The sequence below is a fragment of the Embiotoca jacksoni genome, unplaced genomic scaffold (genome assembly GCF_022577435.1).
Source record: "Embiotoca jacksoni isolate LCO1_2020_lvr unplaced genomic scaffold, fEmbJac1.0.p SCAF_3, whole genome shotgun sequence".
Lineage (NCBI taxonomy): Eukaryota > Metazoa > Chordata > Actinopteri > Embiotocidae > Embiotoca > Embiotoca jacksoni.
Window position 1 is genome coordinate 6819125 of NW_027185381.1, and position 22163 is coordinate 6841287.

Genomic DNA, 22163 nt, shown 5'->3' on the forward strand with positions numbered 1-22163 from the left:
AGATAATTTTGCAGGCATTTTTTTTATTGCAATTTTCTTTAGAAATCGTTAAAAAAAAAAAATCTTATTTCTACAAGTATAACATTAATGCAAAAAAAAAACAAAAACCAAAAAACTAAACTAAACGTAGCCTACTCCATTCCCTAGAATTGTATTTAAAGTAATCTGTTATTGTCTTCAATATCTTACATTTTTATCATGTATTTTATCATGATTTACCATGAAGTTTATTTTACTTCTCAATTCGTTTTTCATCTGATTTTATACATATTTATGGTGTATATGTTGTCAGCTGTATGTTAACCTGACCCTCCTCCCTGCCCAGTGCACCCGGCACCAGTGAGCGACTTCGGACGCAGGCCGACGAATAAACAAATCGGCGCACTAAGCTGTCGTCGAAAAGCGTGACGTCACCACCACGCGTCGAAAACAGAAAGCTTTTTTTCAGCGGTAAGCGCTTTTATTTGTCTAAATTCATATTATAGCCGCGTGCTATTAAAAGATAGTGTTTCCTTTATTGCTCTGCGTGTGAAAGATTTACAAAACGTGCTCGCTGAGTGTGAAAGTATTCAACCGCAGCTGTTGGTTAAAAAAAAGAAGAAAAAAAAAAGTGTTGATTCATCTCCGTTTGTATGAAGTCAGCGAGTCAAAAATGAAGAAATAAGCTTCGTTTATTAAAGTAAAGTAAAGCAGCAATGAAACGGGACAGCATTAGGTCGTAATGTAGGGATTTAATACCAACCTCAGACAGCGGTGCTGCTTGTTAGTTAGCGAGCCAGAAGTTGTTTCTTTCACTTTCAGTGACACAACGAGCAGCTCGTCATGTTCGCAGCAGCTCTGATCAACTTCACCGTCTCGTTAAAAAGGCCATCGGTTAAAATGGACGTTTGTTTTCCACAGTGCCAGCGAGGGTCTGACTGCAGTCTCTGAGGATGGTGAGTTGGACGTGTGATGCGTTGTTGTGATGGGAGATCATACAAAAGATTGTCCCCCTCATCTGGTGTCTGGATGAAGTCGGCTCAGACTGCGTCCCAACATGCTGCTCACATTTTAGCTGGAGATTACCGAGATTTCCAGTTCTTCAGTCCATCATCAGTCATCGTCGTCTTACTGAACCAACAAATAGCTGTTTTCGTCCAGCAGAGAGAGTGAATGGTGCCCTCATGAGTTACATACTGGGTGTTTACAGCAGCAAGAAAACTGCAGAGGGCTGTTTACCATAGAGTTGAAAAAGTTTAACAGTGATACACTGAAGGATTTTATTAAAGCGTAAGGTCCCATTTTCTCATTAAAAAGTATAACATCCCTGTATGAGAACATTTGTGGTTTGTCCTCTTTTTGAATCAGAATCACTCGAAGGTCTCTTGTCGATGTTTTGAAGTTAAATAGCTTCCTCTCTCTACGTTTTCCTTTCAGTCTCGTCGCTATGATTCACGAACAACCATCTTCTCGCCAGAAGGTACGAACTGTTCAGTGATGAGTCTCATGAGGCCGTGAGATGTTTCAACGTGGGAAAATGCTTCGTCTCTTCTTTTTGTTTGTTTTTCCACTCTTATTAAAGACGTTTCTCACCATCAATGTAACTTTAACACGTTTAAATCTGGGATCGGGCATCTTGGTTGTGAATTATTATGATTTTTTTGCCTGTTAGTGCTTCGTTCCTCACAGTGACATCACTGTGTGTCATTTGCAGGGCGACTGTACCAGGTTGAGTACGCCATGGAGGCCATCGGTCACGCCGGCACCTGTCTGGGGATTTTAGCCAACGATGGAGTGCTGCTGGCGGCCGAGAGGAGGAACATCCACAAGCTGCTGGATGAAGTGTTTTTCTCCGAGAAAATCTACAAGCTGAATGAGTGAGTCACATCTCGCTTCGCTTCATCTGTCTCTTTTCATGGCATTAGTGAGCCGTGTGCAAATACACCACCTGGCAAATTGCATACTATGTTGATTTTCTTTGAAGTGGAAAGTAAAGAAATCCTCGCCAGCAAACAGATGGTAAAGAAACACGTCTTTCTTCAAACAATAAATCTGCTGTTAGTTTTCAATTCAAGTGTTTACATGGGTTTACGGTTTTATTTTAAAGGAGCCTCCTGTCCACCTTTCACCAACATACATTTTTAAATAATTGTAAACGTAGTGACAGATTTCTCCAGCAGCCTGTGACCTCACGACCCTACGTCTCTTCATCACCTCACAGAGACATGGCGTGCAGCGTGGCAGGAATCACATCCGACGCCAACGTCCTGACCAACGAGCTGCGGCTCATCGCACAGAGGTGAGTTATCAGCGAGGGTCCGTGTTGCCTTCACCCCCCCCCCCCCCCCCCCCCCCCCCCACTCCTCTTCACCCTCCCCTCCCCCCACTCCCGGGCGGGACAAGATGCGAAAAGGATGGCGTGATGGCCTGTGTTGCTTTTGCAGGTACCTGCTTCAGTACCAGGAGCCGATCCCCTGCGAGCAGCTGGTCACAGCGCTGTGCGACATCAAGCAGGCCTACACCCAGTTTGGAGGTACAGAGCAGCACCACCCGCTTCTGTCTCAGCAGCAGGCCAGTCGGTTATCTACATACAGTGTGTGGTCTGCCTACCAAACTGCCGTGTGCAGTTCATTTGCTTAGCTGGCACGTTGCTGTGGAAGTAGATCCTCGTCTAGTTACCTGCAATTAATCCAGGAGACAAGTTAGTCGATATTTGGTCACAATCAGAATGAAGTATTTCAAATAGAAAGTGTGTTTGGAGAGTTGTTGGTGGATTGAGCTGCAGGTTGAGAAACACCATCATTTACCTCTTATGAATGCTTAGTGTCCTTTTTTTTTCCCCCAAACAGTGAGTGTTGAATAGATGTTCGTCAGTCGGAAGTTGATCAAAATATAAATAATGATCATTAGTTTGGATTATTTGAGGAAATTGTTCTCTACTTTTACGACGTCATCCTTTCTTATCAACAACCATTTCAACTCAAATGAGTCTGAGTTAAAAGTAATGTGGTTTTAAAACTATGAAGAATTAAAACTTAAGTCGTATTTATATAGAAATCTGTCAATCAATCAATCAATCAACAATTCAACATATAAAATGATTAACGGTGGAGTTCTGTCTTTGTACCCGGCCAAAAGAAATGAATATCAGCAGGCGCTTTGATAGCTGTAATTAACATGTCATATTAGAGCCCAAAAGTTGTCACACCTCAGCTGAGTCGGCGTGTTTGTCCTTGCAGGGAAGCGTCCGTTCGGGGTGTCGCTGCTCTACATGGGCTGGGACAAACACTACGGCTTCCAGCTCTACCAGAGCGACCCCAGCGGGAACTACGGCGGCTGGAAGGCCACCTGCATCGGAAACAACAGCGCTGTAAGTTTTACAGGAAAACAGTCATATTTGAGTTATCAAATCAGACCGAAGCTCTGGAGGCGAGGAAGTGACAGAACTGCTGTTCCACACTGAGACACAAGAGGGCGCAGCGGCGCAGAAGTTCTGGACACGACATCCATGACAAAGACCGGCTGCTCACAATAAACAGACTTGCTGTGGCCTACTTATTACTGACTCTTGGGGCAGCTGATTGTGTAACTCTCAATTCACGGTGGCTTTGCAAATCTCAGCGGGTCTCCACATGGCCGCACTCAAAGTATTGTGGGTAACAGAGCCTCCTCAGAGCTTTTGAGTGCACACTTTTGTCCACGAGGCCTTTACAGTAACATGAGTGCGGGTTTTGTGCGGGTGTCTCCGCCGGAGGAACACACACCTGACCCCGACAGTGTCACCGCTGAACTCCACACAGGGAGCTGGTGTGAGATTTGACAGACTGAGATGGGCTGTATTTAAGTGTAAATGGCTGTGAAGGCCAATTTACATGTATTTTTGATGTGCTGTAAATTCTTTACTAACGAGAAGGATGGCGTTGTGACGGGAGTGATTTTCTTACTTGTGTACTCGTCTCGCTGCCAGGCAGCCGTGTCGATGCTGAAGCAGGACTTCAAGGAGGGAGAGATGAGCCTCTCCTCTGCCCTCGCCCTCGCCGTTAAAGTCCTCAACAAAACCATGGACGTCAGCAAGCTGTCTGCAGAGAAAGGTGAGGGTTTGAATCCGCGGTGAGAGAAATGGGCAGAAACTGGTGGATTCAATAATAGGATTATTCGGAGCCGAGCGATACGGCGCTGAAGCAGTGTCACAATATCTCAGGGTATTTCTGCGAGAACGATATCCGTGACGATTATGACAAACTACTGAAAGATATTTCATTATTAATCTCAAGGACATAGAATTGCAATAAAATAAGCATTAAGAATGAATATACCGTAACAAATATGAAACCGTAACTGAAACTCTTCCACACAACTGAAGTCGCTCCACTTTTAGGAACTAACTCTTCCCTCATTGAGCCGCTCTCAGTCATGGTTGTTGTTTCTCTGCGTAAGTTACACACAAAACGTCCATCATGCCGTTAAATGGAACGGTCAGCGTCAGAATATTACCATTGTCATGATATGACTTCTTTTTTTTTTTTTTTTTAACTCATCTTGAAATTTATAACGATCGATACAGTATGCCATTTATTACCAGAATCTAGATATTTTTGCAGCAATTGGGAAACTGGATCTTGGGATCACTTTTCTAATCCGGCGCCGAGATGGAGTTTTCTTTTTAAGGCCTGAAAACAAACAAATACTTTTTACTGTCAGAAATCGTCACAGCAAACAGACGGTAAATATAAAGTCAGACATCAGTTAATAAGGACAGACAAGTTATAACCGCACAAAGCAATATTTCACTTTCTTCCTGTTCTTCTACTTTCAGTCGATCAAATCATCTATTGTAACGCTAATGAAGACTTGTGACCTGATCCCGCATCGTTACTGTATGTTCTAAAAATCTTCAGCTTCCTGTTTCAGTTTTAAGGGCCACAGCTCAGCTCACAAAGTTAGCGACAAGCTGGTGAACATAACGGCTGAAGATCTAGATATTTTACTCAGAAGGTGGTAGAGACCAAAAATAGAGGAACTATTGAACTTGCATTCATCAGGAGGACCGAAACACAACTCAAAAGTGCTTGTTCTGCTTTCCAAGGAGCAAAACAAATGTCCACTGATGCTTTTTTAAAGGTGTCTCTGCATTTTCTTTTTCCAGTCACCTGATATATCCTGATGTAGCTACTGTAAATAAATAGGGCCACTATGGGAGGGGACTGACTCTGGTTTATATGTATATTTAAGGGATTTCTTTAGAACAAAACTCAGAGAGGGTCGTGTTCATCGTGAGCTGATGTTCACAAACATAAATGGGTTAATTTGTTGGTATTGGATAATACAAAGGCGAGGCGACAAGTCATGTGCCATAAGGATCAGGTGTTCCGCACCTGCTCGACCTGTTTTCATGGCGGTCAGAGCATTTGCTCTTGTGTGTCAACAAGAGCAAATGCAGGTCAGATATCAGAGTCTATCTCGACATGCACTGACAGCTGGTGACACTGCACTGTTTTAAAAAAACCAATATGTAGACCTTATGCAACACGTTAAACTATAAATAAATCTAAATACAGTATCTTCCTCTGCAGAATGAAATGCCGCAATGAAAGCTCTGTTTTAAAAGCTTGTTGTTTTTGGGGGGTTTTAGTGGAGATCGCCACCCTGACCCGCAAGAACGGCAAAACCTGCATCAAGGTGCTGAAGCAGAAGGAGGTGGAGGGGCTGATCAAGAAGCACGAGGCCGAAGAGGCCAAAGCCGAGAAGGACAAGAAGGAGAAGGAACAGAAAGAGAAGGACAAGTAGCGACACCCGACCAACCTGTTGGAAGAAGAACGAATGTGTGTGTGTGTGTGTGTGTTTGCATGTGTTGTTTCTTAAAATAAAACTGAACAATTAATAATCCACTCATGGTTTCTTATTATTTCTTTATCATTATATATTCTTTATTCTTTGTCATTTTCATAGTGACTACATTTATAGATGTTTTGTGTTTAGTTATTCAAAAGGATAAGTTATTTACCTCGTCCTTTCATGATTTATGTGGATTTACAGTTGAAATCAATCTGGGATTAAAGCTACATGCGTCTCTAGGGCAACACAGATGGTCTTACTGTATTCTGCATGAATTACGTAATGCTTGAAATTGTTATGAAACAGGAGACAACAACTACGCAAAGATGAAGACGTTCATGAGGACGCTGGGCGTTTTTCACTCCTAATTGTTTTACAGGAAGTCGGCTAACGTTCTGTCGGGTGTTTCCTCCTGGTTCAGCTGAGTGAGGCTGAGAAGAGATGATCGAGGAGGACAGTGAGGGCTCTATGATCATTTATATGGCAATAACATTATTTCAATGCAGCTCTAGTCCATATTTTTTATCATAACACTATCAAATGACAACGTGGAAGAGATCGCATGTAGTGATGAAGCCACACAGAGTCCGTTTGAATGTGCAGCTCCCCTCGGCTCGACGGGCCTCAGTGGGTCTCGGCTCCTGTTTTTGCTGTTCAGCCGATGGACGTTGGAGTGCATCACACAGCTGTTTCCAGAGATAAAGCTACTGTACGCCACCTGCTCAGCACCAAGCAGAAGACAGGCGCCGTTAGTGACGACGTGGCGAACACAGTGCAGGATTTAAGGGCTGAAGAGGCAGATATGTCCATCAGGGGCTGGTGGAGACCAAAACCAGAGCTAAAAGAGGTCGAATATCAAGAGTTCCATTCGCAGACGGGACACAAACATGACTCCTGATGAACGATGATGTTGCCCCGGTGACTGCTGGACTTTTTAATTTTAGGTGTTAAAAGTTTTTGTAAAACTTTAAAAAAAAAAAGTTGAGTGATTTGATCAAAAGCCTCAGACAGGCTCCTACGTTTAGCTTGTGGTGCATTTAGTTTGTGAAGTGCTGTTTCAAATGACAAGAATGAACACGAGATCAGAATATCTGCAATGTCAATGTCAAATGGGCAAACTTCTTGTTTTAGAAAAGTATATTTTCATGAGAGCGCTGGATGTGCAGCGGGGTTAAATGTTTCCTGAGGGGATTAGCTGCTCACTGGCTGCTTTTAACTCCGCTAAGTGGACGCTAGAAACCGAGATGCGAGGATATACGTAGGCAGTTTCTGAGAAATGTCGTGCTGAGTGATGCGGTAACCGCTTATCAGCCTCCATCTGAGGTTAGTTTATGTAAACTCAACACAAGATTAAGGCCAGGAGCGGACTATCTGCCTCTTGTTTTTTAGTCCGGGGGGGGGATTAGTGACACAGCTTCAGATTTTCCACACACCGCTGTGACATGATTGCTGATGTTGGTGGGGGATGAGCAGGAGCACCTGATTGAGGCCCCAGGCAGCGGGGAGGGGGAGGCGGGGGCCTTCAGACAGATGGATGAAATCATCCGACAGGAGCCCACACACATTTTGTTGGTTTCTGTAGCATCCCTGGCGGTAAATGATAAACTCTGATGGAATAATTAGATGTGTTCATTCATGGCTTTTGAGCTGTCGTCTTCTTTTGTTGGTTGTGACATATTTAGGAAACACAACAGTAAAACAAGACTTGGCGACATTTTAGAAAAAGCATTAACCGACCAGGAGACACAAATGTTGGAATGTAAAGAGATTTTGTGTTTGGCACCTGAGGGCCAGAGCAGCTTAACGCTCTGATCCCGGACCGAATCGCTTTTCTCCTTCAGGAGACAAAGGTTTAAAAACAGGCTGCTGCTGTATTAGAGAGGCCGATATAGAGCAGCTGAGTCCGTCCTGGCCCGGGCGCTGAAAATAGAATGCTAGATCAACTGACTTGGGAGCTTGTTGCCATCTTTGGCGAGTAGCCAGCGGTGAGCTGAGCTGGTTGGAGATTAGCGCCTGAGTCAGCGATGGGCTGAAACACAAGCTACCAACAACTACTGTTCATTGAACAAAAATACTTTCATCGCCTCAAATCAGCCTCATCTTTGCTGCTCTGCTTCCGTGTCATCTTCTCTCAGTCTTGGTGTTGAATCTGAAGCCTTCAGTATGCTCCTCACTTTTCTAAGCCTGTGTTGCTGTCCGTGTTGATCTCTCTGCATGTGTTTGGCTGCAGAACAACAGTTCTTGTGTCAGAGATAAAAACTCACAGTTGCTCTCTAGACAAAGTTAAGTTTGGAGTTTAGCTCCAGGGCAAGGAAACATGTGACAACGATACACACTGCTTATACACACAAAAGACAAATCCGGCATCACTTCAAGAGTAAAAGAAAACAGAACACACCTTTTAGTTAACAACTTTTATTGATCCCCACCAAAACCCCAAGACAAAAATTGGTATACAACTGTGGATTGTCACTTTATGGTTTCTAACTAATCACCGAGAACAAAAAAATAAATCCCTAAACTATCACAATAAGCAATAGTGAAATATACATACGTAAAAATAGACCTCTGAAAAACTTCATTATTGACATTTCTGAACAGCTTATAGTCAAGGGCTCAATCAGTAGCAATGAAGACTGGTGTGATCTGAACATGGGACACACTCCCATCACGTTGCTCTGAGGTGTTAACAGTAAGTATGGCCGACAACGGGAATGTAGGTTAATATTGCTTTACATACCAGCTAGCTTTTTCTAAACGGGATGATTTGAATCGACAGCAGACGGACTGGATTCTTTGGCGTTTTTTTTGTCCAGAGTACAAGAAACCATAAAACTAAGAATGAAAAAAAAAAAAAAAACTCCACAGGAATCCTCCTGGGTTTTAACTCTACTTGCATATATATTCTAATCACCTGAAGAGCTCCCATTTGTACCCCGATGATGAGCTTATTTCCTCAGAGCGCAGGTCTGACTCTGCGTGGGGATGAAAAATGGGACACATTCGCTCAATAAGACTCGAGTAAAAAAAAATATATTTATATTAACATTGCACTCTCCTCTTTAGGCACAAAACACCCCCATTTCAACACTGGATCACTACAGGGCTGAGTGAGGCTCCAACTAGCCTCAGTTTCTGCCTCTCATGTATCCTCATTACATTTCAGTCACACAGCGGATCAGTTTCAAGTTGCTCCGCTGTTTCCTAGATGGTAAGAAATAACTGTCTGTGCTAGGTTTGTATGATAAGCTGGGTTTGTCTTTGTTTTTTGTTTTTATCACGGTGTAAAATGTATGGCCGTGGTCGATTTTGTAGGTCTGTGACTTGAACGTGATACTCGAGAAGCTCAAACTGGTGCTGCAGCTTCCCGATTCCATGGACCCGTGTAATTTATAATGAAAAATAACAAAGTGGAGCTTGTTGTTGTTTGAAACCCGGTCGTCTTACACTAACAACTTTTTCAGCTCATGACAAATTAAACTGCTTGTGTGCTTGCGTGTGTGCGTGTGTGTGTGTGTGTGTATATAAAGCAAAACAACAGCGAGGCTGGCCCTCCTCTTCAGCTCTTCAATTACTCACAGCGTCAGCTTGACAGGATCATGACTGTGCGGAGCAGAAGAGGCGTCGGCCTCACTGTTGCCGACATTCAACACGCACACCGCGTCTTCGCTTTGACCCGTCTGGAGAGACTAACGGCATATTTTTCACCAAATAAAACAAGGGGAGTGACTGGAATGATGCCTCGACATATTTCAGGAAGAAGAGGAAAGAAATGTTTACATGTGCTTTTAATGTTAAATGTAAAAGATCAGGCTTTCACCCATCTATAAAAAGAAAAACAATATTTTATTGACCATAGCACACCCCATAATACCCTATTTTGTTTTACCCTTAACAACACAACTTGTATGGTATACAGCATACAAAGTCTCTTCTTATAAAAGGTAGAAGCTGTCAGAGGAGAGATATGCTGAATTTTAATGTAAAACACCTCCTGAATGTCCAGCAAATGTTTGTCTTGTTCGTGACAACACAAACAAATAATGTGGCCAAAAGAGAAGGCAGATGGAAAAAAAAAACCCCCGAAATATCCACACGTGATGACTTAGTTCAAGCTGCGCCTCTCCCGGCTTCTCCAATCTGCAGTTATCTTCAGGGAAGAGGAAAAAAAGGGGGGAAGGCGGCGGTGGCCGCGTCACACAGAAACCCTACCGCTCCCAAAAGCCCCCTTAAAAAAAACAATGTATATGGAGGGAGGGGAGGGTGGGAGAGGGAGGTGTCAGGACACGGTGGCAGTCACTCCTCATCTGAGCTGCTGTTGTCCAGAGAATAAGCCATGAAGGCCAGGTCAGGCCGGGCTGGTACCATGGGGTGACCCGGCTTCACCACCTCGAAGCCCATGTAGTGGAACGTCTTGATGATGGACACTGGTGAGGAAACACGAGAGCGTTCAGTGCTTCTATAGTGAGATTATAACGGCACAACTTCTTATTAAAAAAAAAAAACTAAACCAGGACTGAAAAAGTTTCAGGTTTACTGCCACTCCAGGTTCTGGTCATTTGTTAAAGGGCAAACCTTTTCCCTTTTTAGCGTTTTGTCCATGAGTACAACTAGAAGGTCGACATCAATGTATGACTACGATCAGACTGTCGGTCCAAATTAGATTTTTTTTTTTTTTACATCACAATGTGATCAGAATCCGACCCGTGGATCCAGTTGGCAAACCTCGTTTTCGGTCTTATCCGCATTGGTTGCTATGGACCTTTCTCACGGCAGGTTTGTCCCAGCAGGTAAAGCACTCGTGTGTTAATGATGGCTGCATTCCATTTAGGATAGGTTCTGCTTTTGTGCATGCTGGTTCACGATCATCGCTAACTGGGACACTTAATGGAACGGAGCCATAATGAATACAGCTGGAGCGTGTGACTGGCTCCCTCCACCGCCAAACTACCATGTTTCTACATGTGTGATGAACATATGAACTTTACATGTCATAGAAGTAAAACAAAACAAAAAAATTCTAAAATGCAATTTGAATTGTATTTGTGGTCGGAGAACAGATTTAAAATCAAATTCGGATCTTGTGATTTTTTTTTTTTGCCGTTCAGACTTGCTACTTGGATTCTAATTAAACATGCGCATAAAGAGGATTTTTTTTTTTTTATTTTTTTAAAAAATTTTTAAAATTTTTTACTGACAGTTTGAACACAGTTTCAGAGCTGGAAGCAAAGGGTGGAAACAGCCTGACTGTCTCCAAAGTCCAAAACGTCTGCTCTTTGTTGTGCAAACAATAAGCAAACAAGAAATAAAGAGCTTTTATGTTGGCGTGTTCTTTTGTTTTTCTTTCCAGAGAGCTGCCTCCAGTCTTCCTGCTCAGCAAACAGCCACCCGACAGCAGTCTTTCCACATTCCAGCTACGTACATGTAGAACATTACGTGAAAAAAAAATCCTTAAGATTGACTGCGTACGCAGTTGAAACTCTCTGCATCTGCACATAAATATAAAACGGTTGACAGAAGCAAACCCTGCCTCAAAAACAGCAGCAGGGTTTTAAAAATAACAGGAGCTCTTACATCGATCCTCTCTGCTTTTCTGGAACCACAAGAAGACGTAGTTCACTTTGAGCTTCTCTTCTGCGAACTGGAGCAGAGCCGTTAACCTGGGGATGAGAACACACAGAGAGAGAGAGGGCGAGAGAGTCGGTGAAGGGGGGCTGATGACGCATTGAGTTTTTTTTTTTTTTTTTTTTTACATAAGCGCTGCAACTTTACATAACAATGCAGCAGCAGCTGCAAAGCTGGCTGCTCATAGGACTGGCAGTGCGCCTGCAGCAGGCAAGGTTACCCTGTCCTGGTATTGATTACAGCCAAACACGGAGCCAGGAAATGACAACAGAAACGTTTTAGCACCCTCTTTAACTTGTTTGGCCATTTCTGATACTGTGGAGGAATGGTCGATTCCTAACATGAGAAATGGCTGATTTAGTTTTTGCACTCAGGCCAGGACTTAAAGAGAGGATCCAATAACAACAACATTAAAAAAAACGTACCATTCAGAAAGGATATGTTTCACTAATATACACTCTCGGATGCATGAATGGCCTACATCAGCTCTTTATGAATAAAGCCTGAATAAAAAGAGATGGAACCACCAGCACTGGAACAGGAATAACATGGTTTGTTCAGCCTACTGAACATTTCCACATCCCTCAATCCATTAGTACAACAGATTCATGTCATACTCACAACTCTGCTGTTCAGCATTTCTCTTTCAGTCACTTCTGAATTCAAGTCATTTCTGCTCTACTTTATGTGTGATGTCAGTTAATCTCTACTGGGTGTGGGAAAGTTGTGACTGGAAGGTTTTTAATGTGAAACATTAGGGCAGAAAGTGTTACATTTCACTGAGGGGAAGTTAACTGGGCTCCAAAAACTACAAAACGGAGGCGACTGTAAATAATGAGTGTATAAAAAGTGCTGTTTGTATTACGAGGACACGGGGAGGTAGTTATAACATGACCAGTGTTGTACATATGGACATCGTGCTGTGGCAACATTCATTATACTGACTATACCAAGAAAACACATCAACACGGGGAGAGTTTAGAGTTTACAACAACAGCAGATCAAAACTAAGAATAAATCAGAAAACAAAGGCTTCTCGGTAAACGAAAATAAAATATATATATTTTTTTTTATAAAATTGAGTATATTAGAAATAAATGCATGTTTCTCCCATGAAGTTACTTCGGTTAAAGTCTGCCTCTGTCTTTTGAGGATTATGGTGTACTGTAAATGCAATCTGGTCGTAATTGAATGGCAATCTGGCGTTTTGGAGGAAACGCCCTCTTAGACTTACCCTTCCTTGCTCCCGTCCACCAGCGGCCCGGCAGGAATCTCCAGGAAGAGGCTGTCTTCTGATAGAGCCGTATCCCAGAAGGCCGAGCGGCGCTCACTCAGCTGGTAGTGGAAGCGGAGAATAGAGGGGTTCCCACTCACCGGAGTGGCCTGCGTCACTGTTAACTTGTCATCCTGGAGTCACACGGGGCGAGAGAGAGAGAGAGAGAGAGATGACGGGAAAGCAACAGGTTTAGATGAAAAGCTTTTCAGAATAAGATGCTAAGATGTACAAAACTTTAACAATATCATATACTGGATACCAGCGCACATGTAAACAGTCACTTAGTTGTGAATTATGATGCTTTTCCATTAGAATCAGATTATATCTTCAGCCACTACATCACTGGGCACCTTAAACTTTCAAAATCAGATCATGAAAAATGAAATAATGAAGCTGAAGACCTTTTTTTTTTTTTTCTTTTCTTTTCTTCTGAGAGCACTTCTGGAGTGAAGTGAGTGAAAGAGGAAGTGGTTGTGGCCACATGTTGATAGCAGACAGACTGCGTACAGTACCAGATTAGGGGGTGGGGGTCTAACAAACCCCCTCCGTCTTCTTCATGACCCTGACAAGCGTGTGGTGTTTTCAGATATATTTCAGACGGAGACAGACAGAAGACATTTTTCACACACCAGTGTGAGGTCGACCTTTTACTTCCATTAGTGCTGCGGTGGTTGCCATGTTTATAACGGTCCGCTGCCTTGTTGTGTTGGCCGTGAACACTGAGCTGTGTGACAGTGTGACCGCTGAGGCAGTTATTTTGCCAATGCGTGATATCATCCAGCAGTCTAAAAAGTACATAAAAGTCTTTGAGAGTGTATTTAACATCTTGTGTTCAGAGTTGTGACCAAATCTGCTGAACTGATGAAGGCAGAAAGGACTTCTTTCTCACTGAGGACAGATGAGAAAGTTAATATGACAGTTGTGACGGATCTGTCTGATCCTAAATCTCTAATCCCCCTCCGGGACAGTCAGTCACATGTCTGGGGTGAACTTGATGCACATTTAAATCAGAGGAGGACAAACAGTGTGTGTGTGTGTGTGTGTGTGTGTGTGTGTGTGTGTGTGTGTTGCTTGAAATACACTGATAATAAAATAAAAGACAAAAAGGTTCAATTCCAGATGTCCTGTCTGGTGCTTCAACCTTTCAATCCCAACATAACTAAATGATTTACATCATATTTGAAAATTTGAGCGTGCCAAGATGAAACCAGGTTAATGAAAGAGCTCGTGCATTAAATCCACTGCAGCTGCAGATGATGATGAGGAGGAGGCAGATTAAAGGCTTTTTTTTTTTTTTAATCTTTAAAAAAAAAAAAAGGGGGACTTTTCAAAACGAGGGTACAACTCATTAGCAGGTGCACTGAGTCCGAAAGGTCCCTGAGGGATGAAGCACCTAACACAAAAATTACCTAAAACGCTTACAGTGAATTATCATGTGCCGACTCTTTTCTTCTATTATTAACCTTTTAAAACCATTTAGCTTTTATCCCCCCCCCAAAAAAAAAACAATCATCATCCGAAATGAAAACAAAGCCTTTAAAATACAATCAAGGACAAAGTCTCTGTTTTTGTTAAAGTCCCATTTGAAATGGAAAGAGTGACCTTATTTACATGGACAGGGAATGTGCTGATGGTTTTGCTTCTTAACAAAATAGTGAAGGTGCCATTTATGAGCCTGATGTTTGCATGTAAACACATCACCATCCATGTTCCCACTGGTGGACAGCAGCACTTTGCATTGTGGCTTCAGATGCTGTGTGATTAGAAGTTTGGTTGCATTTGCAAACGTGACCAGGAAGCTTCCATACCGGACTGTAGCTCTTTGTGTGTGTGTGTGTGTGTGTGTGTGTGTGTGTGTGTGTGAAGTCACCTTGTGTAGAAGCACCCCGAGAGAGTGATCCCTGACAGTCCCTCGCCCACCCGGGATCTTCAGCTGTGGGTGAGGGGCATCAGGAGCACCACAGAGGCCCCGGAGTCTGAGGGATGGAGCTGGACATGAGGGACCCCGCTAACCAGGAACTGCAGGGAAGAAGAGAAACTAGTTATGGTTTCAGATCGTCTCGCTGACTCTCATCTTCTGTTGTGTACAAACACATCTCTTGTTTTCTGGCAATCTTCTCAAAAGTCCGTATGACAGCGCCTCGAAAAACACTGCAACTCTGCGCTGCGGTGATTACAGCGGTGACAACACTTACAGAGAAAAATGATGTGGAAAACCTATAAAGCACCGAATCAAAAATGAAATACAGTTCTTCCGGATGTTTCACAAAAGGATGTTTCCTGCACTTCACTTGCCAAACTAAGCTGTATGGAAACTGTTGCTGTTGGATGCATCATTTTTTTTTTTACCATTTGAGATTGTAATCAAAATGGAAGCAGATTATTTTCTGGCGATTTCTTATTAATAATTTCAGTTTGAAATATTCAAAAATTGGCTAGACAAATGTTTTATGTAAACAGAATGTGTTTACAACAAACTTCAGCCGTCATCAAACAGACAGAAGTGAAACACTGCTGAAACCTCTCAGCTTGTTGACACACGCACGCACGCACGCGCACACACACACACACACACACACACATCTTTAAGCGCGCCCCTGTAATTAGCAAATATAAAGCACCTGTGAAAACATGCTGCACCTCCAAACATGGACAGAGGGATTTAGTATAATTATACTAACAAGCAAACAGCTCATTTGTTGGATCCCTTTACGAGATCTGCAGTTTGTCCAAACATCGATTCGAACATGAAACAAAGTGCGTTTAACATTATGTGCGCCTCAAACTTAAAAGAATGTGGCAGATAAATAAGAAGAAGTAGCACACTTAAAGTAACTCTGCGGTAATAAACCCATGATTCCCGTTCAGTCCAGTTCATCAGGTCTTTTTGGTTATATATAGATTTCAGGTTTTACCCAACCCTGTGACCACAATTTCTATAAATCTGAATCATAATGTATCAAACAAAGAACAAAGCCAACACCATGTGACGTGTACGAGCTCTGCTAACTATTGAATTACTTGTTACGAAGTTTCAGCGCACCGCCTCTCCTCCACAGGCTGTTTGTTCACGACACAAAATTAAAGCCTACGATTTATTGCTGCGTTCAAAGAGCTCCTGATGAGTTGTGCATGTGGAAGAGATGCATCATAAACAAGCACACGGTCTGTAAACACCTCTACAAATAGCTTCGCCCCGGCTCTCGGGAACACGCGTCTTCTGCGTTTTGAGTTACAGTCGTGGATCTCAAACCAGACAGCCGGCTGGAGACGGGCCGGGACGCCGTGCACTTCGGATCCTCGTTTTTGTAAAACTTTGGCCTTTAGATGGAAAAAGTATCCTTCGCTGCCTGGCTCGGTCCTGTACCATCTCTGAAACCTGAGCCGTTTCCACAGTCCCCTGCCTGAAACTGCACCAGGTAGACAGACCCGGTCCGTGGGTGCATATAGACGAGGTATATCCAGGTCAATGTGCCACAGAACACCATCGGGCCCCGTGTTTCTGTTTTCTGCGAGAGACCGGGATCCCCTGCCGATCAGACGGGTAACCGGGACGACCTGATCTGCATGGCTTCGAGCCAAGAGAGTGAGCAGTGGAAAACAAAGGTCATTATGCCAGGCCCTGTTTACACTGCAGCTGCACTCACACGATCCCCTGCATCATCACTTACTTCGTAGCTATGCAGACAGAATACTGTGAGAACTGATGCATTAAAAAGAGCACAGACCCCTGGACTTCTCCTTGATCTTGTCAGATCCATTTACCAAAGTAACAAGGTCAGAGCTGCATTGGAGTAAATATTGATGACATCTCATGGTGCTCCAACGTGGTGGGCATTTTCTGTTTTCTTACGTCTATAAGTTACAACGTGTCAGGTGACTAAAATGGAGAAAAAGTCCAATAATTCCCTCTAAAATGGAGTAGCATTAAATATATTATTTTAAGTATAAATCCCTTATGATTGTACTTAAGCACTGTCACATTCTTCGACTGACTTACTGTCAACATTCTGAATGTGAAAGATCGACTTAAAAAGTTCTTATATTAAAAGTGTCTGTCCGCCGGCCGCCTACGTGTTGTTATAAAATGTCCTCTGAATACAGGACAGTGTGGAATGACGTGAATGTAACTAGTGCACCATTAAAAACAGTCCAAGCAGATGGGAGTTGCTTTTCATTTTTTTCCCCACAGAACCAAACCCGATAGGTACAGTACCGGGAACAACAGGTAGAAGGCAGATGGAGGAAGAGATAAGAACTGGGGCCAAGAGATGTCAAGACCTGCTTCTCTTTTTCCATCTTCCCTTTCAGATACATTGAGTCTGTCCTTGATGGGAATGCCAGCTTGTTTTGAAAGGCAACACTCTCGTCCTCTGACATTTCAGCCACTCTCCAAGCAACCCTCCCCTTCCTCCTGTCCCATGATGCCACTCCAGTCGGAGGGCGACAGCCTTTAGCCCTCCAATAGGTCACGAGGTCACCCTAAAAACAGAATGCGGGTTACATTTTAAAGGACGTTCGGCTTGATAGCCGATACACACCGTAGAGCGGCACGTAGGCCGAGTCTGGGCAGGATTAATATGTTGGTGAGGATTTAATCATCTGTGTGTTGCAGTGAGACTCAAAGATGCCAAGTGCGTCATCGTTCCTTCTAGACAGGAGGGGGTAAGGGCATGTGTGTGTCTGCAAGTGAAATTCTTTTCACTTGCTTTTAAGGATGGACACATCCACTGCCAGTTCGTCTTCCTTAGCCGCGAGTTGTTATGAGAACTGATTTAGGTGAATTGTTTCGGGGGAGGGGGGGGGTGAATGGCCTGCGTTGGCTGGCTGCTGAGGCAGAGTTTGGCCAAAAGCCAAAAAACACACAACTCAAACCAAAACAGGAAGTGCTCTGGCAAGTCCTCCTGGAAGACAGAGACACACCAAACCAACTTCTGACACTGTAATTACCAGCTTAGTAATGGAAAAAAGACTTAGCTCAAACCCTGCCTGTGAACATAAACAAGCTTATTGGCCCCCCCAAAAAACAAAAGGCATTGAGGTTTAACACATAAACAACAAGTAGCTGTACGCGAGCAAGGAAGTAAACGGGAGAGTCCTAGGACCTCCGCTGACCTCTGGAAGTTTGGGCGAGCAACGTGTCGGAAAAGATGTCGAGACAGAAACAGGAAATGCACACGTGCTCTGAACCCCGAGCGCGACCGGACGCATTCCTAACAAACCACGTTGCTCCGACCCAAACTCTGGCTGTTCCTTTTGTTGCTCTACAAGTTTTTATTCAGGATCAACATTGACCCTGCAGATTTTCTCCAAAGAGTCGACCAAGATACATCCGACTTTAGTTTATCGCAGATAAATTGGTATTCATGCTTCGGGGCAGAGATTACAGGACATAAATGCTCAGTATGTGTTTGAAGATCATTTTAAATCAGGGTCACAGTTTGTCAAGCGGAGATCAGTCAAGTGATGAGTTTTTTTTTTCTTCTCAAATGTACAATGTGCCTGTCGGCGTTTACATTAAAGGTCTACGGTCACGCGGTGATACTGCGCCCGGGCAGAGCTGCGTTTGGAGCCGATATGTTTACCGTAGTCACCGCCACGGTGTTAAAATGTCAGCATTGCAAGGAGTACACGAACGTCCTCGGGTTCCGGAGTATTAATATTGCAGGACATAAACTAAAGTAAATCCAGCAATCTGTGCGAAGAGGCAGCACTTTCAAGATCACCACTTAAACAGAGATTTGCTCCAAACAATAAACCGGCTATAGTTTGAGTGAAATCTCACACCAGCACTGTTTTTTATTCCGCACAGGCACACCTTGGATCGCCTGTGGCAAAAACATTTGATGACAAATACAACACAAAACTTGAGGGATGAGCCCGGACAGCAGAGTGATGCGTCTACATGTCTGGTGCCTGATGTGAAAACATTAGCTTTGGCAAGAAACGACGTCACCGTGTTTATGTAACAGCGAAGAGGGCGTGTCGGGCACAAAACTATGTGTGGTGGCGTTGGTGCTTCGGATGGTGCACCGCATCTGGTGTCTGGCATTCTGCCGGTATTTTGGCGGATGACGCCGGCAGCTGCTCAGACGGCCGTTTGCGTTCACTGCAGAATAGATATAGAAAGTGAATCTGTCGTATCAGGCCCGCGCAGCCGAAGCAAATCTCATCAAAGAGGTAAACGGTGCCAGCAGGCTGACAGAAGAAATAACGGCTTTACTAGAGCGCTACAACAAAAACATTTACTTTTCTTCGCGTGCCCGAACTTCGTCACCTTTTGATTGTATAATAAACTGATCGAAACCGAGCAAACGGGGATTTATCCGACCTCCTAAAAATCGAGAGCCTTAAAATATCTTGTTTTGTCCGGCCAACAGTGCAAAACTTGTTAGCTTGACAACGTTTGTGTGACTTCACCAAATCATCGCGTCCGAGAGGTGGAAACGAGAAAACGATGGAAGGTTTCCTTTAGAAAAGACTTAACTAATCAATTATCAAAAAAAGCCGTTTTCCCTAACTGATTGATTGACTGATCATTTCAGCTCGAAAGTGCTCAAAAACAATTCATTTGTACGTCAACTTGGGCTTCAGTGAACGGTGATGTTTGTATCACAGGCCGGCCTGCAGATGACTCAGAAACAGCTGGAGGTGATAAGTCCACGTCAGATGAAACTTCGCACATGTTCATGTTTTGGTTTCGTTAGGAGAAAATTCAACAGAACTCTCTGATCCCGAACCGTCCAGCGACCGCTGAAGACACAATCTGCCAGTCAATTAAAAGGTCACTCGGGTAGCTGTGGTTAAATAATCCATCTGTTTCTGAGTGGATGTACCCCCCCCCCCCCCCACCCCGTACTCTCCCCATATGCCGATCCCATCGACGCTTGAGAAGTGAACGAGTCGAAGGGACGGCGTTATGCAACCTGCCCGATGTAGGCCAGCTGATGCCTTCAGCTGACAGGGCCATAGCAGCCAGAGAGCTAATATAGTCACTGCTCCGGCTCACAGCATCAATAGACCTCTCCCTCTCCCCTCTCCCCTCTCTGTGTGCAGGATGATAAACCCACAGGAGGACAAAAAAACAAGGCTGATGCCTCTGCTCGACTGCGGTGGCAGACCAAGCTGCAGTTTAACCAGGCAGATGCTCCAAAAAAAACCAAGTCATCTTCGGTCAAATGTTTATCTTGGGGTTTCGCATCCCATCAGTTCTTACAGAGAAAAATAAGCAAGTGCTGCGTAATAAAAGACATTTTACTACCGCAGCGACACCAAACCCCTTAAAAGGCTACTGTGGTGATGCAATATGAGGAACATCCGGTGCAAAATACAACACCGTCAGTCACTGTACGGTCACTACAAAATCTCTACAATAGTACAAAACAATTCAGTACGGTATGCGTGACTAATAAATGTGTTGATATGTTGGTGGATTTTAGTTCGACTCAGGTCAAGCAATATCAGCGTGTTGGCTTATGAACAACAAATTGTAGTGCAGAGAAGCCAGAGAGATGTTTAAGGTCACATGGAAACGGTGTCTCCATTACACATCTCGCCCACCAGAGAGCACTGACAACTTTATTTCTTAACTGTAAAATAGCTGGTTCCAATTATTTCACAAGCAGGGACCCTTCTCAAAAAAATAAAATAAATGGGGTATGTATTTATGAAAAAATAATAAACACCATCCAGCATATCATTACGAGATTTCTTTCAGCTTTCCAACACAGATCAGATTTTGCCAATAAAATCTGGTATCCGGGCAACACTTATGAGACTTTGTGACTCAATTTGCAGCGGTATGAAAAAAGAAAGTGATTCATCCAAAGCATTCAATGACCTGGAGCGCTCACGTTTGACATTTTTGCTCAATAAATGGCTTTCATGACTGACTGATGACTTTCTGTCCATCAAATCATCCACTAGTCAATTATTCATTTCTGCACAAGTGCTAAAAAGTGTACTTTTACAGTTCGTCGTGAATTCAATATGAATTAATTTCTTTAAAAGCAAAAAAAAAAAAAAAAAGGTCAATTTACCAACAGAAAATTAAAGACATTTTCTTCTCCAATTGAGAATATGTTATTTGTCTGTAATCCATATCTTTGCTCTCACAAACAAAGAACCTTCGGGGCTTAGACTGGTATTTAAACAAAACAAACAATGCAAAGAAGTTTCTTTCTACCTGTAGGCAAATGATTAGTCGGTTAAAAGATGCATCGGCAGATGAACAGGTAGAGACCGACATCTCTGCAGTATTTGGGTAAACAAGAAGCAGCTTGCAGAATCCCGGAAGAAACTAAAAAAAAAAAGTGGTCTGAAGAGCTTCAATGGCTTCAAAAAGCTTCGCATCCACCCAGAAAACAGGTTATATTTTATTACATTATAGTCAATACTATTTATAGCCTACATGTTTAAGAATTCATTTGCAGTCTTCACAAGGACACTGAATGCTTTACACTGACAAGATTGTCTGAACTTGTCCACAGCATCCAACGGTGTATAAATAAAGGCAGTAAAATAACAACAAACCGTGTTTTATAGCTTACTGTCCGTCGGCAAACATGAAACTATCAGCTCTTGTGGCGTCATGTGTTTACAGCTGTAGTTATTATCTCTCACTGTACCAGTTCCCCTTTTTTTTTTTTTTTTTTTTTTTTTTTTTTTCTTCTCACCGCTATGTTTCCCTGTTACTTTGCAAGTCAAACTACTTTAAGCAGCTTAACATTTCTAAAGTTGACCGACTGAAGTCAACAAACAAGACCACCTGACTCCAGCAGCAGCAGCAGCAGCCTGTTTTCAGAGTTTCCAGCCAGATACGAACATCCTCCTACCTTTCCTCGGTGTTCAGCATGACAGCTTCGAGGAAACACGGCTCTTTACGTCCTTTTGAACAACCAAAAGAATTACTATTTAACAAAACTTCCACAGATATGTTCACCATCCGTAAATGAAAACGATACCAGGTTTTGGTTCAAGTCTTCGGTGCGACTGTCTGTGGAAGCGAGCGACTTTCACCGTGAACGCACCGCGCTGCAGCAGCGGATTTCTGCGCTTCTCCCTGACAAGACGGGGATTTATAGCTGCAGCAGCACGGCATTATGGGTAATCCACCTCAAGCGATTTTTTTTTTTTTTTTTTTTTTTTTTTTTCCCCTTCTTCAGGAAAAAGACAAAGTAAACAAACTGAAAATAAACGAATTAAAACTTACACACTATAAAAGTAATCACATTAAACATGTTATGACTTTTTATAACATGTGCTGTCACTTTCTACACTTTTTAATTACTGTACAATTCCATTAAGTGTTTTTCTTTTGCAAAACAGTGCAATAACCCGCAATGTGAGTTTAAGGGGTAAATAAAACAAACAACAACAAAAAAAGGTTTCATCAGTTGAAACAATCATATAATTTACATTGTAGTCAGAGTTTTTTTTGCTTTAAAAT

General features: G+C 43.1%; 2 protein-coding genes across 2 annotated transcripts; one reads left to right on the forward strand and one right to left on the reverse strand.

Moving 5' to 3' along the window:
• Positions 1 to 380: 380 nt before the first annotated feature.
• On the forward strand, positions 381 to 5867 carry psma4 (proteasome 20S subunit alpha 4). Its single transcript, XM_069163194.1, has 9 exons — positions 381 to 450; positions 901 to 935; positions 1417 to 1459; positions 1694 to 1856; positions 2201 to 2278; positions 2424 to 2512; positions 3219 to 3349; positions 3947 to 4070; positions 5612 to 5867. Exons 2-9 carry the CDS (start codon positions 933 to 935, stop codon positions 5764 to 5766), a joined length of 786 nt encoding a protein of 261 aa, XP_069019295.1. The 5' UTR covers positions 381 to 450; positions 901 to 932; the 3' UTR covers positions 5767 to 5867.
• A 2346-nt stretch (positions 5868 to 8213) lies between these two features.
• oaz2a (ornithine decarboxylase antizyme 2a) lies at positions 8214 to 21755 on the reverse strand. The gene is given in 6 exon segments (XM_069162465.1): positions 8214 to 10241; positions 11389 to 11474; positions 12674 to 12846; positions 14586 to 14666; positions 14668 to 14734; positions 21550 to 21755. Coding segments are annotated over 6 exon segments (648 nt in total). The 5' UTR covers positions 21660 to 21755; the 3' UTR covers positions 8214 to 10110.
• Positions 21756 to 22163: the final 408 nt, after the last annotated feature.

Bases quoted from the DNA above. Each gene is read 5' to 3' on its own strand.
- psma4 (XM_069163194.1), top strand. The intron at 2,279-2,423 runs GTGAGTTATCAG...TTGCTTTTGCAG, and splicing joins CTGCGGCTCATCGCACAGAG to GTACCTGCTTCAGTACCAGG. The intron at 2,513-3,218 runs GTACAGAGCAGC...TTGTCCTTGCAG, and splicing joins GGCCTACACCCAGTTTGGAG to GGAAGCGTCCGTTCGGGGTG.